This window comes from Suncus etruscus, chromosome 9 (genome assembly GCF_024139225.1).
Source record: "Suncus etruscus isolate mSunEtr1 chromosome 9, mSunEtr1.pri.cur, whole genome shotgun sequence".
NCBI classification, from domain to species: Eukaryota; Metazoa; Chordata; class Mammalia; order Eulipotyphla; family Soricidae; genus Suncus; species Suncus etruscus.
In genome coordinates, this window is record NC_064856.1 from 11,253,654 (window position 1) to 11,274,548 (window position 20,895).

The window sequence follows — 20,895 nt, forward strand, 5'->3', positions numbered from 1 at the left end:
CGGAGAGATAGCATGGAGGTAAGGCATTTGCTTTTCATGCAGAAGGTCATCAGTTCAAATCCCTGCGTCCTATACGGTCCCCCGTGCCTGCCAGGGGCAATTTCTGAGCATGGAGCCAGGAATAACCCCTGAGCACTGCCGGGTGTGACCCAAAAACCAAAAAAAAAAAAAAAAAAAAAAAGTCATCTTATACGCCAGAAAATACGGTATATCTATATTTTGGAAGCGATGAAAACCAAACAGCTAAAATTCAAAGGTACACTGGTCTTCTGGCTGAAAATTCTGGAACACCCTCATAGCACACATCCACACACCACTGCCACAGCCATCATGCTAATGGCCCAACTTCACTACTTTACAAGTAATCTCTGCAGAGACACCAAACCAAAATCCCAAGCACATCAGTGCTTTGGCTGAAAGCTCTGAGGTCTTCTCAGAGTAGGGACGGCAGCCTCCCCCACGTGTCCCTCCATATTTCCAGAAGCACAGGCAGCAATACCCATGAACAACCAGGTAAACTGGTCAGCTCAGTTCTACAGATCCTGGAGTTCCTGAAGTATGTGGCCGTATATGCAGCTTGCAAACCACCATCCGTCCTGGGTGGGCTACATACAAGGCAAAATCCTACTCTGTGCTATCTCTCTGGCCCCAATTAAGGTCATTCTTGATGTTAATGTTTTGTTTGGTTTTGGTTTTAGGGCCACACCCATCTTAGAGCTTACAGGCTCTGCAGTAGGCTGGTCTCAGAGAGCATATGCAGTACTGGGATAGAACCCAGGTGATCTATCAGTTATACTTTCTCTCTGGCCCTAACATGTTTATAATTTAAAATAATCAATAACAAGATTTCTTAGACTTAAAGAAGGAATAAAGGCAGTTGCAATGGCATCCCATTTCTAATGCCACTAAAAAAACAAACAAAACTAACATATAAAAAAAAAAAAAAAAACAGGGATACATAGCTTGCTTTGTTACATGCCTAACTCAAATTTTATCCCTGGTATCCCCTGTACCCTAAGCACTGTCTAGAGTGATTCCTGAGTGCGAAGCCAGAAGTAACCCCTGGCATTGCTGGGTATGACCCAAAAAACAAAACAAAACAAAAAACAATTACAAAGAAAAATATCACACCTTTATTTTGCAGGAAAGGGAGCTTGCAAAGCTGACCAAGAAGCACTCAGTGGGCCCAGGGGCCACTCCTGAAAATACTTGGTCGAAAAATACAAACAGTTCAGTGCTTAGGTCAGTGATAGGCTACTCTAAGGCCACACCAGTGTGCTTAGAAACCACCAGAGCCACACCTGACAGCACCAGGGAGCCACCAGACGTACACCCCATGGTGTTTGAAGGGTCATATGGTGCTGGGCATCTAACTTAGCACTTAGTAAAACAAGACATGCAACCAGTCTATTGAATTCCTCCCTTTATCAGTATTTAGATTTGGATTCTAGCTCTGAATCTTTCCTGAAACTGAATGATGAAGATGCCAATTCCTTGAATGATTCATTTTATAAAATGAGTCTCTGACTGGAACCAACATTCTTTGAGGACCTATACCTAAACAAACAAAAATCCACTCCAGGTTTAAAACATAAAAGGGAAGAATACAGGGGTCAAAGTGCTTGTCCTTGGATTAGAGTGATAGCACCGTGGGTAGAGCATTTGCCTATGTCTTATGTCTACCCTCAACTCAATTTTTTCAACGACTTGGTAAGATGGTTCCCAGAGAGTTTTTATCAAAGGTCACATAGCTAACAAAGAAAATTGAAGATCCAGATCTTTCTTCTTTGACTGTTGAACTATTCCCAAGATTGCTTAGGAGCTATTCTCAGCTCTGTGCTTGGTAAGGGCTATTCTCTACAGTAATCAGAGAGGCCATGCAGTATTGGGGATCAACTCTATGTTACAAGCAAGGCAATTACCTTACCTTCTGTACTATCTAGTCCAGATATAGATCTATTTCAACTAAAAAATTTACTTCTTCTCAACTATATTACTATACTATAACAACATTAAGTACGATGTGTGAAATCCTTTTTTTTTTTTTTGGTTTTGTTTTCTTTGGGGGGTTACTCCTGGCTCTACACTCAGAAATCTAAAATATACAAGGCACTGACAGAACTTTACAAGAAAAAAAACATCTAACCCTATCAAAAAAATGGGGAGAAGAAATACAAATGGCAAAAAGGTACATGAAAAAATGCTCCACATCATTAATTATCAGGGAGATGCAAATCAAAACAAATATGAGGTACCATCTCACGCCAGAGAGACTGGCGTACATCACAAAGAATGGAAATAAGCAGTGCTGGCGGGGATGTGGAGAGAAAGGAACTCTTATTCACTGCTGGTGGGAATGCCGTCTAGTCCAACCTTTATGGAAAGCAATATGGAGATTTGTTGCAGCGCTATTTACAATAGCCAGACTATGGAAACAGCCAACATGCCCTTCAACAGATGAATGGCTAAAGAAGCTGTGGTACATATACACAATGGAATATTATGCAGCCGTCAGGAGAGATGAAGTCATGAAATTTTCCTATACATGGATGTACATGGAATCTATTATGCTGAGTGAAGTTAAGTCAGAGGGAGAGAGAGAAACGCAGAATAGTCTTACTCATCTATGGGTTTGAAGAAAAATAAAAGACATTTTTGCAGTAATTCCCAGAGACAAAAAAGAGGGCTGGAAGACCCAGCTGACTACATGAAGCTCACCACAAAGAGTGATGAGTGTTGTTAGAGAAATAACTACAATGAGAACTATCATAACAATGTAAATGATCGAGGGAAGTAAAAGCCTGTCTCGAGTACAGGTGTGGGTGGGGTGGAGAAGAGGGAGATCTGGGAAATTGGTGGTGGGAATCTTGCACTGGTGAAGGGGGGTGTTCTTTACATGACTAAAATCATACAACTACAATCATATTTGTAATCACGGTGTTTAAATAAAGATAATTTTTTAAATAAAGAAAGAAATCACTCCTGGCAGGCTTGGGGACCCTATAGGATGCCAGGATTCGAACCACCGTCCTTCTGCATGCAAGGCAAACGCCTTGCCTCCATGCTATCTCTCCGGCCCCTATGTGTGAAATCCTAACTGAATTAGGAACAAAAATATTCATTCAGTCCATCAACTTACAGGAGATGAAGGATGCTTCCGCAGTTCAGATGTAAAGTTTACTTCCTTATATTCTTCCTGGTTCTTAGGATGCTGTTTAATTCGCTCATCTGTGCGAAAATGGAAGTCAACTGCTTTGGTTACCTGGCTCACTGGTTTCTTCAAAGACTGTCCTGGAATAAAGTAAACACCTAGGTAACACTGAAAACATAAAAAACAACAGTCCAACCTCTTTATTCTACTCCTCATATTGCTGTAACCATGGATCTAAAAACTTTATTCACTTTGTACAAGAAATCCAAAACTTTAAACAATTCTTAGGACTCTAGCCTCCTTATTCACTAAGTAATACAAAATCTGAGAGCCGGCCCCTCAATCTATATGCTGTAAAAAAAAAAAGTGCACATAAAACTAGTACACCTCATCTCTCAGGTGTATTGGTGCTCTGGAGACACAAAATAACTGGAATACTTTAAATAAGCACAGTGATAGGACATTTGTCTTGCATGTGGCCGACTTGGGAGGGACCCGGTTCATTTCCTGGCATCTCATATGGTTCCCCCAGCCTGCCAGGGGTGATTTCTAAGTGTAGAGCCAGAAGTAACCCCTGAGCACCACTGGATGTGGCCCAACAGCCAACTAACCAATCAATAAATAAAGTTTAAAAAAAAAAAGTCTTGGGCCTGAGAGATAGCATGGAGGTAGGGTGTTTGCCTTGCATGCAAAAGAACGGTGGTTGGAATCCCAGCATCCTATATGGTCCCCGAAGCCTGCCAGGAGCGATTTCTGAGCATAGAGCCAGGAGTAACCCTGAGTGCTGCTGGGTGTGACCAAAAACCAAAAAAAAAAAAGTCTATAATCTGACTTGAAAAGCATTTTGAGAGACCAGCACAATAGTTCAGCAGCTATAAGCTGCTATAAGCTATAAGCTGATCAGGGTTTGATCCCTGCATCCCATATGGTCCAGAACCCTGCCAGGAGTAATTCCTAAGCAGTGTGGCCCAATAAATAACAACAAAAATAATAAAAGTATTTTGTAAGCATCTCTAAGAGGAAAGTATTTTTTTCAATACACATTAGAAATTATAGCTTTAACTCTAACAATAACAATTCAATGCAGAGCAAAGCACAACCCTTAAGCTCCAGTGTACACAGTATACTGTGTCTCCATGGCTGCATCTAGATGTAACTCATAGATATTGCTTTCTTTCTTTCTTTCTTTTTTTTTTTTTGCCTTAGAGCCAAGCTCAGGGGCACTCAGGGGTTACTCCTGACTCTGCTCAGAAATCACTCCTGGCAGACTTGGGGGAACCATGTGGGATGCCAGGGATCGAACCCAGGTTGGCTGCTTGAAAGATAAAAGCCCTACCCACTGTGCTACTGCTCCAGCCCCGAGATATCACTTTCATTTCCTCTGCTGGAGAAATCAGAGCCCCCCCCCAAATAAAACCCCACAAAACAAAATAAAACATAAAAATATAAAAACAAAACATAAAAAACTAGCCTGCCAATTGTTCTATCTTCTATTGCAATCCTAGTTCCTTCTTTATCTAAGTCAAAGAAAAGTAATTTGGACGGCTCTTTAAAGGAAATTTTATTTGGAAAAATCCTCATGGAAAAGGGCCTCAAAACAGAAATAAAATTAAGCAGATTGCATATTTGCCTTGGTTATGCAAAGTCCCAGGTTCAATTTTCAGCACCGGGGGATTAAAAAAAGGAATGATACTAAAGTTAGATATGCTCTAAGAAAGAAATGGTATATGGAAAATGGAAAATGTCCTAGGGAAAGACCATTGGCTATTACAAAATCCATTATCCAGTAAACACAAGACCCTTCAAAATAAGAGTTTTATGCTATTAACTAAAAATGCTTTTCTTCAGAAATTTAAAAACCAAAAAATCCACCTAAAATCAGATTCAACTAACCTGTTCCTGCAAGAGCAATTTTCTTGAATTCTTCATTCTTTTTCCGCATCTCCATCACGTCCTGCTGCATCTTCATTCTCATTTCCAACTCTTGCTCCTCCGTACTTTTTAGAACTTTCTGTCTCAAAGGCAAACTAATAACATGGGTACAGAAGAAAGGGATTCAATTATTCAAAATAACTCAACAGTGCTTTATATATTGTTTTAGCCTGGAAAAAAAAATTTTTTAAGGGGGCCAGAATGATAGTACAACAGGTAGGACACTTGCCTTTCATGCAGCTGACCAAAATTAGAACCCTGAAACCCCACATAGACCCCCCCCCAGCTCCACCAGAAATGTGCCCCAAGCACAATGTCAGAAGTTAACTCCTGAACACCAATGGATATAACCCCGGAACAAAACAAAACAAAATCTATTTACTCAGATCAAAACCAGAAGAGCTTAGCAAAATTAAAATATTTAATTTATGTATTAAGAAATTTTACAGACTTTTTTCTCTTAATTTTTACATTTGCTTTTAAGAATGAATTTTTCTCAAGATTTTAAGAGAAGCATGTGCTAAGAATTCACCACCTAATGATTGAAGCTTTAGGATTTTCCCAAATTCCAAAATAACTGACTACAGATGTACTAATTGCAATTTTGCTCTATTTATTGTCATTTAAACTCAAGGGAAAAAAAACAAATTTAGGGACGAAAACATACCTTCCTTGTTTGCCTTTGGCTTTCTCTTGGAAAGATTCATTCTTCTGAGAAATATCTTGAGCACTACCATCTTCCTCTGGCTTCATTTTGTTATTAGAACTTGAGTTTGAAAGGACAGAAAAATAATTTCTCCATTTCCTAAAGTACAACCTATACAGCCCTTCTACCACATAGAACATTAAAATTTTCTCATCTCATTTGCTCTTCAAGCCCAAGTTATCCCTTAATGAATATCTTACTTGCTTCTTTCTTTGCTTGTTCATTTTCACTCTGGAGAAGCCCATGTCTTCTCTCGAACATGTACTTCTCCCTTTTCTCCCCTGACATCTTTCTAAATAAGTTTCAATAAAACCTAGCTTGCTTCACTAAAAAAAGTTAATAAAAGTTCTCATTTCTGCGCTTGAGAGATGCTTCAGTAGATTGAGCATTTCCCTTGCACACAGCCAACCCAATTTGATCCCCAGAACCACATAAGGTTTCCCTACTAGATGTGACCCCTGAAAACTGCCAGATAACACTAAAGCTAAAAAGAACATTTCCTCCTGTCTTGCGACCACAACATACTTAAATAGTGAGTGTTATTACCATATCATATATACCAATGGCCCTAATTCAATCCCCAGCACAGTAAGATCAGCACTGCCAGTAAAGATCCCAGAACAAAGTCAGGAATGCTCCTGAGAACCACAAGGGATAGGGAAGGGTGTGTGTGTGTGTGTGTGTGTGTGTCTGTGTGTCTGTGTGTGTGTGTGTGTGGTGTGTGGTGTGTGTTGTGTGTTGTGTGTGTGTGTTAAAATCAAACATATCAATGGCTGGTAAACTGAGAATGTTCCTGAGAACCACAAGGGATAGGGAAGGTGTGTGTGTGTGTGTGTGTGTGTGTGTGTGTGTGTGTGTGTGGATAGGGAAGGTGTGTGTGTGTGTGTGTGTGTGTGTGTGTGTGTGTGTGTGTGTGTGTGTTAAAATCAAACATATCAATGGCTGGTAAACTGAGAATGCCAAATGCCAAGAGAATGCCAAAAGAAGTCATATTAAAAGTTGTTGGATGGGGCCAGAGCAGTGGCGTAAGCGGTAGAGCATTTGCTCTAGGACAGACAGTGATTCGATCGCCCGGTATCCTATATAGTCCCCCAAGTCAGGAGTGATTTCTGAGTGCATAGGTGGGAGTAACCCGAGAAGTCACCAGGTGCGGCCCAAAAACCAAAAAAAAAAAAAAAAAAAAAAAGTTGGATAGTAAAAAAAAGCTTAACTGGTAATTTGTGTAAAGCCCTGAGTTTGATCCCCAACACAGCATAGCATCCCAAACGTTCCTTGGCATAGTCTCTATTTTAAAATAGACTGGAGCAATAGCACAGCAAGTAGAGCATTTGTCTTGCACGTAGCTGACTCACAACTGACAAGGGTTCAATACCCAATATCACATATAGTCCTGAGTTGTCAGGAGTAACTTTTGAGCACATAGCCAGGAGTAACCCCTGGAGGTTGCTGGGTGTAGCCCCAAAACCAAAAAATGGATTTAAAAAAAGAAGAAGAAGGGGCCGGAGAAATAGCATGGAGGTAGGGCTTTTGCCTTGCATGCAGAAGGACAGTGGTTTGAATTCTGGCATCCCATATGGTCCCCCGAGCCTGCCAGGAGTGGTTTCTGAGCACAGAACCAGGAGTAACCCCTGAGCACTGCCGGGTGTGGACCCCCCCCCCAAAAAAAAGAAAGTAAAATAAAAATGATTTAGAAAAGGAACCTAGAATAGTCATTTTGAATAAAAGTATGGGAATAAAAACCTAGAGAAAAACAGTCAGAGAAAACAGTACAGGAGTTAAGGCACTTGTTTTGCATATGGCTGATCCTAGTTCAGTCCCCAGCACTGCATATGGCTCCTTCCCTAATCACTGCCAGAATGACTCATCCCCCAAGAATATTGAGATGCTGGTCTGGCAGTATTCAAACACTGAATCACAGGAAACTACTTTTAGAATTCTATGAAACAACTAAATTACTATTCTCTAAACCTCTGGCTGAATAGGCAAGATACATGGGGGGGGGGGGTTGGGGGCCACACCCAGTGATGCTCAGGGGGTTACTCCTGGCTATGCACTCAGAAATCACTCCTGGCTTAGGGACCATATGGGACGCTGGGGGATTGAACAACGATCCGTCCTAGGCTAGCGCAGGCAAGCCTTACTGCTTGTGCCACACCACTCTAGCCCCGCAAGATGCATTTTTAATAAAAATTAAAACAAACATCATCACAGATACCAATGAGTTAAACTTATGACAACTGATAAAAGCTATAGCTACTTACACTTTCATTTTCTTGGTGGGTGGAATTTCATGGATTACAGGAGTAGCACATCTCTTGGCTTTCATTTTTACATGTTGTTTTTCTTTCTGTTCCAAATCCTTCTGAGCAGAAAGTCTAATAGATCTTCTATGATAGAGGAATTGACAAACATTTATCTGTAATAAATATAACTACTACAAACATAAATGTTCTAAGAAATTTGAAAATATAATTAAACTACCTAGTCAAATTCTAGTAGTAGCCCAAAGAACTGTGGCCCAAAAACAAAACAAAATGTATTTTAACCATTTTAAAAATTTAGCATTTGTTTATATTTTAGCATCAACTAAGCACTCCAAAATGAAAATCACTTAATATGCTGAATCTACAGCTCAACTGGACAGTATTGACACCTTTACAATACTGGGTATCACAATCCATAAACCACTGTCAGTACCACTTTTTAGGCTTTGTTTCATTTCTCTCAATACTTTCTACTTGAGTGGAAGCAGGGTTACCAGAGACCAGATCCAGGGCTACACATATGTAAGGACAGCATTTTATCTGAATGACATTCACAGATCTCCAAACTTTCTGTATGAAAATACTGAACACTATAAGTCATTTATTGTGGAGACAGAGCAATAGCACAGCGGTAAGGCATTTGCCTTGCACGCAGCTGACCCAAGATGAACCCGGGTTCAATCCTCGGCATCCCATATGGTCCCCCAAGCTTGCCAGGAGCAACTTTTTTTTTTTTTTTTTTTTTTTTTTTGGTTTTTGGGGCACACCCGGCGGCATTCAGGTGTGGCAGGCATGGGGGACCATATGGGATGCCAGGATTCGAACCACCTTTGTTCCTGGGTTGGCTGCTTGCAAGGCAAACGTCCTATCGCTGTGCTATCTCTCCGGCCCCAACCAGGAACAACTTTTGAGCACAGAGCCAAAAGTATCCCCTGAGTGTCCCCGGGTGTGCCCCCCTCCAAAAAAAAAAAAAAAAACCACCAAACATTTGTATATGCATGTCTTTTTTATTTTTTTGAGGGATGGAGTTTGGACTACACCTGGATATGCTCACGGTTTACTTCATGTTGTCAGTGCTAGTTCCATTGTCAACATACAACACTCAAGGGAACCATATGGGATACCAGGGATCGAACCCAGGTCTGTCCCAGGTAGACAGTATGCAAGGCAAACGTCCTACCACTGTACTATCACTCTGGCCCCACAAATAATCATTCTTTAATTTTTTTTTTTTTTTTTTTTTTTTTTTGTGGTTTTTGGGTCACACCCGGCAGTGCTCAGGGGTTATTCCTGGCTCCAGGCTCAGAAATTGCTCCTGGCAGGCACGGGAGGACCATATATGGGACGCCGGGATTCGAACCGATGACCTCCTGCATGAGAGGCAAACGCCTTACCTCCATGCTATCTCTCCGGCCCCATCATTCTTTAATTATTATTCATCTGACCTCCAAGTTGAAGCTCTGGAAGTCTTACTTACCTCTGAGGTTGGGTTGGAGTATTTCTTGTCCTAGTTGCCTTGACTTTCAAAGAAGAACAAGAATTTGATGAAATGGGATCCTCCACCAGATTTTCTTTATCTATCTCTTTAGAAGTATTGTCAACTGCAAAAGCACAAATACAACTCAGAACTCATACCCCAAGAAAATGAATTAGAAATATTTACATATATGCATACAACTTAATATAATATCCAAGATTGAAAAATTATCCTAAGCAATGAAAACTTTTAGTTGCAGAGAAAATTTGGGTAAATGGCCAATTATAAAACTACTTTAGTTGAAGCATATATGAAGTACCCAGGTATCAACACAGGAAAAAAGCATCCCAAATATATCATCATATCATATCAGAATAGCAATAGAAATAAAATTCTGGAAGTTTCTAAAGAGAAAAAGACATTGCCTAAAAATCAGCTTATGAGATTTGCAGTGAATTCCTCATCAGCCATACAGATTATGAGTAATAATGGGCTTGCTCGCGCAAGCCTGTATTCTATCTTGAACAATCTCTCTTGCTTGTCTGTCTCTTCCTGCCTTTTTCCCCATTATAGAGAAGCCCATGCTCCTTCTTGAACATATATTTCTCCTTTCTCTCACCTCATGTCTAAGTAAATTTCATTCAGTAAAAATTATCCTGCTTAGGAGCCGGAGTGATAGCACAGTAGGTAGGGCATTTGCCTTGCACTCAATTGACCTGGATTCAATTCCTGGAATCCTATATGGTCTCCTGAGCCAGTTAGGAGCAATTTTTTTTTTTTTTTGGTTTTTGGGCCACACCTGGTGACGCTCAGGGGTTACTCCTGGCTATGCGCTCAGAAGTTGCTCCTGGCTTGGGGAACCATATGGGACGCCGGGGGATCGAACCGCGGTCTGTCCTAGGCTAGCGCAGGCCAGGCAGGCACCTTACCTCTAGCGCCACCGCCCGGCCCCTAGGAGCAATTTCTAAGTGCTCTGAGAGTAACCCCTGAGCTCCACTAGGTATGACCCCAATCCCCCTGCCCCCCAAAAACTATCCGGCTTCAAAAAATAATAATAGTGACTGGCGTGATAGTATAGTGGGTAAGGCACTTGCCTTACACATGATCAACACAGTTTTGAACCCCAGCATCCCATGATTCCAAGCCCTGCCAGAAGTGATTCCTGAGTGTAGATCCAGGAATAGGCCCTAAAATTGGCAAGTGTGGCCCCCCCCCCAAAAAAAACAAACAAAAATAAAATATTTGAGATAGGGAAATCGCAGCAGAAAAGTGAAGGAGATATTTGTTACAAAGCATCGTGATATTACTAACTATATGTATCTCTCTCTCTCTCTCTCTCTCTCTCTCTCTCTCACACACACACACACACACACACACACACACACACACACACAAATCAGAGGGACAGAGATAGTACAGTGGCCATTTAAGATTCCTAAAAACAGAGCCAGAAGATAACCCCTGAGCATCACCAGATGTGACCCCAAAACAAACAAAAAATCAGAAAGAAAAATGTTGGGCCAGAGAGACCATACAGGGTTTAAGGTATTTGCTTAAATGCAGCTGACACCAAGTTAATCCACCATATTATATATGGTTCCCTAGAACTGCTAGAAGTGACTTGAGTCAAGAATATCCCCTGGGGCCGGGGAGATAGCACAGCAGCGTTTGCCTTGCAAGCAGCCAATCCAGGATCCAAGGTGGCTGGTTCAAATCCCGGCATCCCATATGGTCCCCCTGCCTGCCAGGAGCTATTTCTGAGCAGGTAGCCAGGAGTAACCCCTGAGCACCGCAGGGTATGGCCCAAAACCAAAAACCAAAAACCAAAAACCAAAAAAAAAAAAAGAATATTCCCTGGGGCAGGAGTGATAGCACAGTGGTAGGGTATTTGCCTTGCATAAGGCCAACTTGGAACTGACTGGTTTGATTCTCGGCATCCCATAGGAGTAACCACTGAATGCCACCAGGTGTGACACACACACACACACACACACACACACACACACACACCGAAAAAAAACAAAAGAATATTCCCAGATGGGCCGGAGAGATAGCATGGAGGTAAGGCATTTGCCTTTCATGCAGAAGGTCATTGGTTCGAATCCCGGGGTCCCATATGGTCCCTCGTGCTTGCCAGGAGCAATTTCTGAGCATGGAGCCAGGAATAACCCCTGAGCACTGCCGGGTGTGACCCAAAAACCAAAAAAAAAAAAATGATGCAGCAACTATAAGTTCATATGTATGTACTAAACCGACCTAAGGGGGAAAAGAGAAAAATGGAAAGAAACAGAAAAGTCAACAATAATAGCTAAAGGCATTTTACTTTAAGCTATTTACTTTAGCTAAATAACTGCATCTTCATCATAAAACAAATTAGCCAGTTTCACAACAATAAATCAAAGCATCTATCACTTAGGTAATTTCCTCAGATCCTCCAAACTCCTAATACACTGGTCTATGATTCTGTCAACAAACTTTAAAAACCTGTTCTTTCGGGCCCGGAGAGATAGCACAGCGGCGTTTGCCTTGCAAGCAGCCGATCCAGGACCAAAGGTGGTTGGTTCGAATCCCGGTGTCCCATATGGTCCCCCGTGCCTGCCAGGAGCTATTTCTGAGCAGACAGCCAGGAGTAACCCCTGAGCATCGCCGGGTGTGGCCCAAAAACCAAAAAAAAAAAAAAAAAAAAAACCTGTTCTTTCAAGGCCATTGCAGTGGCACATCAGTAAGGCATTTGCCTTGCAAGCAGCTGTCCTAGGATGGACCACGGTTCGATCCCACTGCGTCCCATATGGTCCCCCAAGCCAGGAGCGATTTCTGAGCACATAGCCAGGAGTAACCCCTGAGTGTCACCGGTTGTGGCCCAAACAAAAACCACATTCTTTCTTACCTGATCTCAAAGGAGTAAGAAGAGCTTGCTGGAGATTAGTCTTTTTCAAAGGAGTTTTGCTCTGAAAAATTCTTGCCCATTTATTCCCCGATATCCTATTCTCCAAATTGGCCTTCTCATCTGTGAAAAGGTGAGATATTTAGTTGAGAATTCAACCAAGCATTCATCAAGGAATCAAACTAAATCAGAAATGTATTTAAAAGAGAGCTGTAAGCCCCTTCTAACTCACTTGGAAAAGTTCTAGTTATCCAAAGAAAACAGAAACAAATTATATGTCAGAGATAGAAGGCCACTGATAAATTGGTAACACCAAACAATGTGTTACAGAAAAGGGGCTGGAGAGATAGCATGGAGGTAAGGCTACAGAAAAAAAAGAAGTGCATATTCTCCATTGCAAGTAGCATCTTATCTTTGCTTATGCACATTTATACAGCCAAAACCACCAAAATACATAATATTCCTACTAAGGAACACTATGACTCACAACCAAGACTGTATGGTTTAAAAGGAATACGTCTACGTTCCTCCTAAATTCAGGGGAATTTGAGATATGTAAGGCAGGAAGGGAGTAAAGTTTTCACAAGGAATTTTATCTTAAATTCCGCAATGCCCAAAAGTCCATGCAAAGTCAAGGTTTTGTTCTCCAAAAGGTCTACAAATAGAAACTTTAGGAATACAAAGAGCTTTTTATTCAGAAATAAAAAGGTCTTATGTACACTATGCAACTATGTTGTTTTTTGTTTTTGTTTTTTTTTAAAAAAGCGGTGATTATTTTAAAGAAATCACAAATTTCTTTTCTTTTTCTTTCTTTTTTTTGGTTTTTGGGTCACACCCAGCAGCGCTCAGGGGTTACTCCTTGGCTCTACTCAGAAACAGTTCCTGGCAGGCTTGGGGGACCATATGGGATGCCAGACTTCGAACCACCGTCCTTCTGCATGCAAGGCAAATGCCCTACCTCCATACTATCTCTCTGGCCCCCAAAATTACAAATTTCTACATTAGAATTAAGGTAATTTTTGGGGGCCAGAGAGATAGCATGGAGGTAAGGCATTTGCCTTGTATGCAGAAGGTCAGTGGTTCGAATCCCGGTATTCCATATGGTCCCCTGAGCCTGCCAGGAGCGATTTCTGAGCATAGGGCCAGGAGCGCTGAGCACTGCCAGGTGTGACCCAAAAAAAAAAAAAAAAAAAAGAACTAAGGTCATTTAAAAAAAAACAAAAACGGTAATAGGCCAGAGAGATTGCATGGAGGTAGGATGTTTGCCTTGCATGCAGAAAGACAGTGGTTTGAATCCGGGCATCCCATATGGTCCCCCGAGCCTGCCAGGAGTGATTTCTGAGTGTGGAGCCAGGAAAAACCCCTGAGTGCTGCCAGGTGTGACCCAAAAAAGGTACTAATTTTTTAAATAATTTCTTTATTTAAGCACCATAAGTTACAGGCAGGTCTGTAGTTGGCTATCAGTCATTAAATGTACACCCTGCTTTACCAGTGCAACTTTTTGCCACCAATGTTCCCCATTTGCTTCCTCTCCTACCCTCCTGCCAGTATTTGAAACAGGCATTCTATTTATCTCTTTCACAATCATTGTCATAATAGTTGTTAGTGTAATTATTTCTCTACTGCGCTCACCATTCATTGTGGTAAGCTTCAGATGATAGACTGGACCTTCTGGCCCTCATCTCTATTGTCTCTGGGTATTATTATCATACTAGTCTTTGATTTTTCTTACATCCCACAGATGAGACTACTGTGTCTACTCTCCATCTGACTTACTTCACTCAGCATAAAACTCTCCATATCCATCCATGTATAAGCAAATTTCAGGACTTCATTTTTTCTAACAGCTGTGTAGTATTCCATTGTATAGACACACCAGTTTCTTTAGCTACTCATCTGTTGTTGGGCATTTGAATTTTTTTCCGGGTACTGGCTATTGTAAATACAGCTGCAATAGGGCATTGTGTGTTTTTCTGTTCCTAGGGTATATCCCTAGGAATGGTATTGCTAGATCATATGGGAGCTCAATTTCCAGTTTTCTAAGGCATAATCATATTGTTTTCCAGAAAGGCTGGACCAGACAGCATTCCCACCAGCAACTTCCTCCGCGCATCCAGCCAGCAATGGTTGTTCTTGTTCTTTATTCTAGTTCTTGTTATTTGTGCCAGTCTCTGTGGCTTGACATGAAACCTCATTGTTGTTTTGATTTGCATCTCCCTGATAATAAGTGACATAGAGCATTTTTATGTGCCTTTTGGCCATCTATTTCTTTTTTCCTTTTTTTCCCCCAGGAGATATTAGCTTTATTCAGTGGGCAAGGCTGAAGAATCCCCCATCTATTTCTTCTTTGAGGAAATGTCTGTGTATTTCTTTTTGACGGGGTTAGATTTATTTTGTCAAGTTCTGTCAATACCGTGAATAGCCTAGATATATTAGCCCCTTATCTTTTCCTTTGACATGCAGAAGCTTTTCAGTTTAATGTAGTAACATTTGTTTATCTCTGCTTCCACTTATTTAGACAGAAGTGTTTCCTCCTTGAAGTTACTTTTAGTCTCAATGTCATGAAGTGTTTTGCCTATGTTTTTTTAATATACCTTATTATAGTTTCTGATATTAAGGTCTTTAATTCATTTTAGCTTGACATGTGTGCCTGGTGTTAGATGGAGGTCTGAGTTTGCTTTTTTTTGCATGTGGCTGACGAGTTGTCCCAACACTGCTTGTTGAAGAGGCTTTCCTTACTCCATTTTGTGTTTCGTGCCCCTTTATCAAAGATTAACTGATTGTATGTCTAGGGTCATTCTCTAAGTATCAAGTCTATTCCATGGACCTGAGGGTCTGTCTTTAGTTCACTACCAATAATGACTATTGCTTTGTAGTACAATTTAAAGTTGGGGAAAGTGGGGCTACACAGCAGTAGGGCATTTGCCTTGCACGTGGCTAACCCGGAAAGGACCCAGGTTAGATTCCCGGCATCCCATAAGTCCCCTGAGCCTTCCAGGAGCAATTTCTGAGCGCAGAGCCAGGAGTAACCCAAGAACCACCAGGTGTGACCCAAGACCCAAAATAAAGTAAATAAATAGGTAAATAAATGAATAAATAAAGTTGGGGAAAGTGATGCCTCCATCTTCTTTTTCCTAAAGGCTGCTTTAGGTATTTGTGGGCATTTATTGTTCCAAATGAATTTCCATACTGTTTGATCCACTTCTTTGAATAATGTCAGAGGTATCTTAGAAGGATTGCATTACATATGTACAATGCTTTGGGGAGTATTGCCATGTAATATTTATCCTCCCAAGGTATAAGTCTGCATATTCTTGTATCCTCTTTTATTTCTTGAAGCAGTTTTTTTTTAATTTTCTTTGTATAGGCCCATCATCTGTTCAGTTATGCCGACTCCAAGATATTTGAGTTTCTGTGGTACTATTGTGAATGGGATTGTTTTTTTTAATGTCTATTTATTCTCTATCATTATTTGTGTATAAGAAGGCCATTGAGTCTTGCATATTAATTTTGTAGGCTACCCCTTTGTTAATGAATCTATTGCTTCTAGAAGCTTTTGGTAAAGTCTTTAGGGTTTTCTAAATATAGTATCATGTCATCTGCCAACAGTGAGAGCTTGATTTCCACCATTCCTATCTGGACGCCCTTGATATCTATGCCCTAAGTGCTATGGTAAGTACCATGTTTCCCCAAAAATAAGACATCCTCAAAAAATAAGACCTACTTAGTTTTCCTTCTGGGTGAAATATAAGGAAAGACATCCACTGAAAATAAGTGCCCTATAGGCTGTCTCGAAATAAAAATTAATTTACCATAAACTGGCTGCTATGGCAACCCTGACTGGCATCTGTAGGTTTCAGTTTGCCTGGTTTGTATTGACAACTACCATACTATCGAACTGTATACAGGTAATATATTTCCTTTATTTTCATTTAACAATAAATGTGTACCATATTCTTCTTCATGGAAAAATAAGACATCCCCTGAAAATAAGACCTAGCACATCTTTGGGTACAAACATTAATATGACACTACTGTCTTATTTTCGGGGAAACAGGGTACTTACATTACTGTTGGATAGGAGTGGCGGGCGAGAGGGGGAAGCCAGCCTTGTGCCAGATTTTAGAGGAAAGGCTTTCATTTATCTCCACTGAGCATAATATTTGCCATGGGCTTGTGGTAAATGGCCTAGACCAGTGCTTCTTAATTATTTTCTGTCATGCCCCCCTAGGAAGAAGAAAACATTTTTCGCGTCCCCCGCGCGACTATAAGTAGTATCTTTTTTTTTTTTTTTTTTTTTTTGGTTTTTCGGGCCACAATCGTTTGATGCTCAGGGGTTACTCCTGGCTAAGCGCTCAGAAATTGCCCCTGGCTTGGGGGGACCATATAGGACGCCGGAGGATCCAACCTCGGTCCTTCCTTGGCTAGCACTTGCAAGGCAGACACCTTACCTCTAGCGCCACCTCGCCGGCCCCTGTAAGTAGTATCTTTATTAAAAAAAAACTTTAACCTGGGACCGGAGAGATAGCATGGAGGTAAGGCGTTTGCCTTTCATACAGAAGGACGGTGGTTCAAATCCCGGCATCCCATATGGACCCCTGTGACTGCCAGGGGAGATTTCTGAGCATAGAGCCAGGAGTAACCCCTGAGCGCTGCCGGATATGACCCAAAAAAACAAAAACAAAAACAAAAAGACTTTAACCTGCAAAAAATATATATAAAATAATTTGAGCTGATTTTTTAATCAGAGGTGATGTCTGGATGAAAGGCATTTGTATGAGCACATGTATGAGCACATTTTGCAATGCATAGCTTTTCGAAGCAGGGTTTGAAGCAGGACACGGCAACTCTCAGCTCCAGAGACATGCAGACATAAACATGGGGCTTAGCTTAGCTTGACAAGGTCAAATGCGCCCCCTTTACGAAGCCTCCCGCCATCCCTGGGGGGCGCGCCCCACTATTTGAGAAGCACTGGCCTAGACTATGGTGAGAAAAGTTCCTTCCAATCTCATCTTGTTGAGTTTTTATCATGAATGAGTACTGAGCCCTTTTTTTTTGGGGGGGGGGTGTTATTGAGCCTTATCAAATGTTTTCTCTGCATCTATTGATATGATCATATTGATTTTTATTTTTCAATTTGTTTTTTTTTTTGGAGGGGTGGGGTTTTGGGTCACACCCGGCAGTGCTCAGGGGTTATTCCTGGCTCTATGCTCAGAAATCGCTCCTGGCAGGCTCAAGGGACCATATGGGATGCCGGGATTAGAACCACTGTCCTCTGCATACAAGGCAAACACCTTATCTCCATGCTATCTCTCCGGCCATATTTTCCCATTTGTGGATATGGTGTATTACATTGATTGACTGGCATATGTTAAATCATCCTTGTTATCTCTGGAATGAACCTTTGTATGTGTATGACCTTTATGAAGTACTGGACCCTATATGCTAGGATTTTGTTGTGGATCTGTGTTCAGCAGGGATATTAGTCTGTAGTTCTCTTTTTTTTTTTTTTTTTTTTTTTGTGGCATCTGTCACCTTTTGGTATCAGGATGAAGTTAGCCTCATAAAAACTATTTGGGAGTGTTTTTGTTTCTTCGATTTCCTGGAAGAGCCTAAAAAAGATTGTTAGTAGATCCTCTTGAAAGGTTTGAAAAAAACGGTTAGTGAATCTATCTGGATTTGGGCTTGTTTTTGGGAAAATTTTGATTTCCATTATCTCCTCACTAGTGATGGGTCTGTTCAAAAATGCTACATTAGGGGCCGAAGCAATAGCACAGCGGTAGGGCGTTTGCCTTGCATGCGGCTGACCCAACACAACTGGGTTCAATCCCTGGCATCCCATATGGTCCCCTGTGCCAGGAGTAACCCGTGAGCGTCACCAAATGTGGCCCTCCCGCCCCCCCCCCCCAAAAATATGCTAGATCATCTTGGTTCAATCTTTGGAGGTTATAAGAGTCCAAATATTTATCCATTATTAAGTTTCTCTCCCTTTCTTTGTTAACAGTTTACATCTTGTTTATTTTTTCAAAGAACCAACTCTGCTTTCATTGATCTTTCAAATTGTTTTTTTTTGGATTTCCAGTTCATTAATTTCTGCTCTAAGTTTTATTATTTCCTTCTGTCTGCCTATTTTTTTTTTTGGGGGGGGTCACACCCGGTGACGCTCAGGGGTTACTCCTGGCTATGTGCTCAGAAGTCGCTCCTGGCTCGGGGGACCATATGGGACACCGGGAGATCGAACCACGGTCCATCCAAGGTTAGCACAGGCAAGGCAGGCACCTTACCTCTAGCGCCACCGCCCGGCCCTGTCTGCCTATTTTTGGTTCATTTTGCTGATCACTTTCTAATTTTATAAGCTGAGTCATTAAGTTATTTCTTTCTTTCTTCCTTTCTTTTTTTTGGGCCACACCCAGCGGTGCTCAGGGGTTACTCCTGGCTGTCTGCTCAGAAATAGCTCCTGGCAGGCTTGGGGGACCATATGGGACACCGGGATTCGAACCACCTTTGGTCCTGGATCGGCTGCTTGCAAGGCAAACGCCGCTGTGCTATCTCTCCAGGCCCCCTTTCTTCCTTTCTAATGAGTGCTTGCAAAGCTAAAACTTTCCTCTTAATACCACTTTTGCTGTGTCCCACAGTTCTGATAATTTGCGTCTTTGTTCTCATTTGTTTCCAAGAATCTTTTTTTTTTAAATATGAACGCTTCACGAATTTGCATGTCATCCTTGCGCAGGGGCCATCCAATCTTCTCTGTATTGTTCCAATTTTAGCATATGTGCTGCCGAAGCGAGCACTCCAAGAATCTTTTAATTTCCTCTTTAATTTAGTCTCTGACCCACTGGTTTAAAAGTGAATATCATGTCATTGCAAACAGTGAGAACTTGACTTTTCTTTCCTATCTAGAGCCCTTGATATCTTTTACTTGCCTAACTGCTATGACAAGTATTTCTAGTACATAGCCAGGAGTGACCAATGAACATTGCTAAATGTGGCGGGGGGGGGGGGGGTTGGGGGGGGGGAGTCTTGGCGCATAAAAAATTTTTTTTTGTTTTTGTTTTCATTCCTTCCAGATCATTAACATGAAAATGACAAAAGAAAGCGGAAACTTACCAAACCAAGAATCTATGTTTTCAGTATCTTCTTCAACATCCAAAGATGTAAAATTGATGAAGTCTGAGGGCGCATCATAGGAATAAGAGGTTTTCAGCTCTGACATTGTCTTCCCCTCTGGCACAAAACAGGTATTTGCCAATATTTGTTGTCACTCTTCCAAACAAATCGCCTTCTAAAGAAACAAATTATCCAGAAAATTATTTTATAATACTCAAGTACAGTAACTCCCTAGTGATTACTTAATTTTTACTACAATTGCAATTCTAAAATTCACCTCCATAACAAATCTTACTCTTCAAATCAAACTAAAAGTTCATTTTTCTTTTTTGGTAATTTTAAGACACTTTGAGTTACAATCAGAAGACACAAGGTTTAAGTATCAACACCATGGCATCCACTGTGCTGGTAGGTATTTTTTTTTATTATTTAGCCTTTTTGTTTTTATTTTTAGGAGCCACACCTGGCCCAACACTCAGGTTATTCCTGTTTTGTGCTCAGGAATCACTGGTGGCAGGTTCAGGTAACCATATTGGAAAAGCAGGAATGAGACCCGGGTTGGCCATGTACATACCCTCTGTGCTGTGCTGACCTTATATTGTTCTTTTATTTTTCCTTAATCTTATTTATAAAATTAAAATAAAGGGCTAGAGAGGTAGCACAACGGCAGGGCATTTGCCTTGCAGGCAGCCAACCCAGGACTAAGAGTGGTTCAATTCCCAGCATCTCATATGGTCCACCAAGCCTACCAGGAGCAATTTCTGAGCTCACAGTCAGGAATAAACCCCTGAGCATCGCTGAGTGAGACCCAAAAACCAAAAAAGAAAAAGAAGAAAAATAAAGGGCCAGAGAGATAGCGTGGAGGTAGGGGGTTTGCCTTGCATGCAGAAGGATGGTGGTTTGAATCCGGGCATCGCATATGGTCCCCCAAGCCTGCCAGGAGTCATTTCTGAGCGTAGAGCCAGGAGGAACCCCTGAGCGCTGCCGGGTGTGACCCAAAAAAACAAACAAACAAAAATAATAATTTATGGGGGGGGCGGAGAGATAGCACAGTGGTAGGGTGTTTGCCTTGCAAGCGCTGACACAGGACCAACAGTAGTTCGAATCCCGACATTCCATATGGTCCCCCGTGCCTGCCAGGAGCGATTTCTGAGCAGAGAGCCAGGAGTAACCTGAGCGCCACCAGGTGTGGCCCAAAAACAAAGACAAAAAAAGTAATAATAATTTATGGGGCCAGAGAGAGCACAGTGGTAGGGTATTTGCCTTGAGTACAACAGATCCAGGACAGAGGGTAATTAGAATCCCGGCATCCCATAGGGTCCCCTGTGCCTGCAAGGAGCGAGTTCTTTGTTTCTTTTTTTTTTTTTTTTTTTT

The 20,895-nt window shown here is 41.4% G+C and overlaps 1 protein-coding gene and 1 non-coding gene across 3 annotated transcripts in view; both read right to left on the reverse strand.

Annotated features, from left to right (window-relative positions):
- Positions 1–20,895, reverse strand: part of TPX2 (TPX2 microtubule nucleation factor) — a 61,780-nt gene that overhangs the window by 24,328 nt on the left and 16,557 nt on the right. For both annotated transcript variants that reach the window (XM_049779178.1, XM_049779177.1), the window contains exons 2-8: positions 19,522–19,696; positions 12,418–12,537; positions 9,531–9,654; positions 8,051–8,176; positions 5,751–5,849; positions 5,045–5,178; positions 3,140–3,291 (exon numbers count right to left, since the gene is read on the reverse strand). In XM_049779178.1, the coding sequence (XP_049635135.1) occupies positions 3,140–3,291; positions 5,045–5,178; positions 5,751–5,849; positions 8,051–8,176; positions 9,531–9,654; positions 12,418–12,537; positions 19,522–19,627 (861 nt within the window). In that variant the 5' untranslated portion in view covers positions 19,628–19,696. The remainder of the gene's footprint in view (positions 1–3,139; positions 3,292–5,044; positions 5,179–5,750; positions 5,850–8,050; positions 8,177–9,530; positions 9,655–12,417; positions 12,538–19,521; positions 19,697–20,895) is intronic.
- Positions 19,100–19,205, reverse strand: LOC126019885 (U6 spliceosomal RNA). Its single transcript, XR_007499497.1, has one exon. It is a non-coding gene; the product is annotated as a U6 spliceosomal RNA (small nuclear RNA).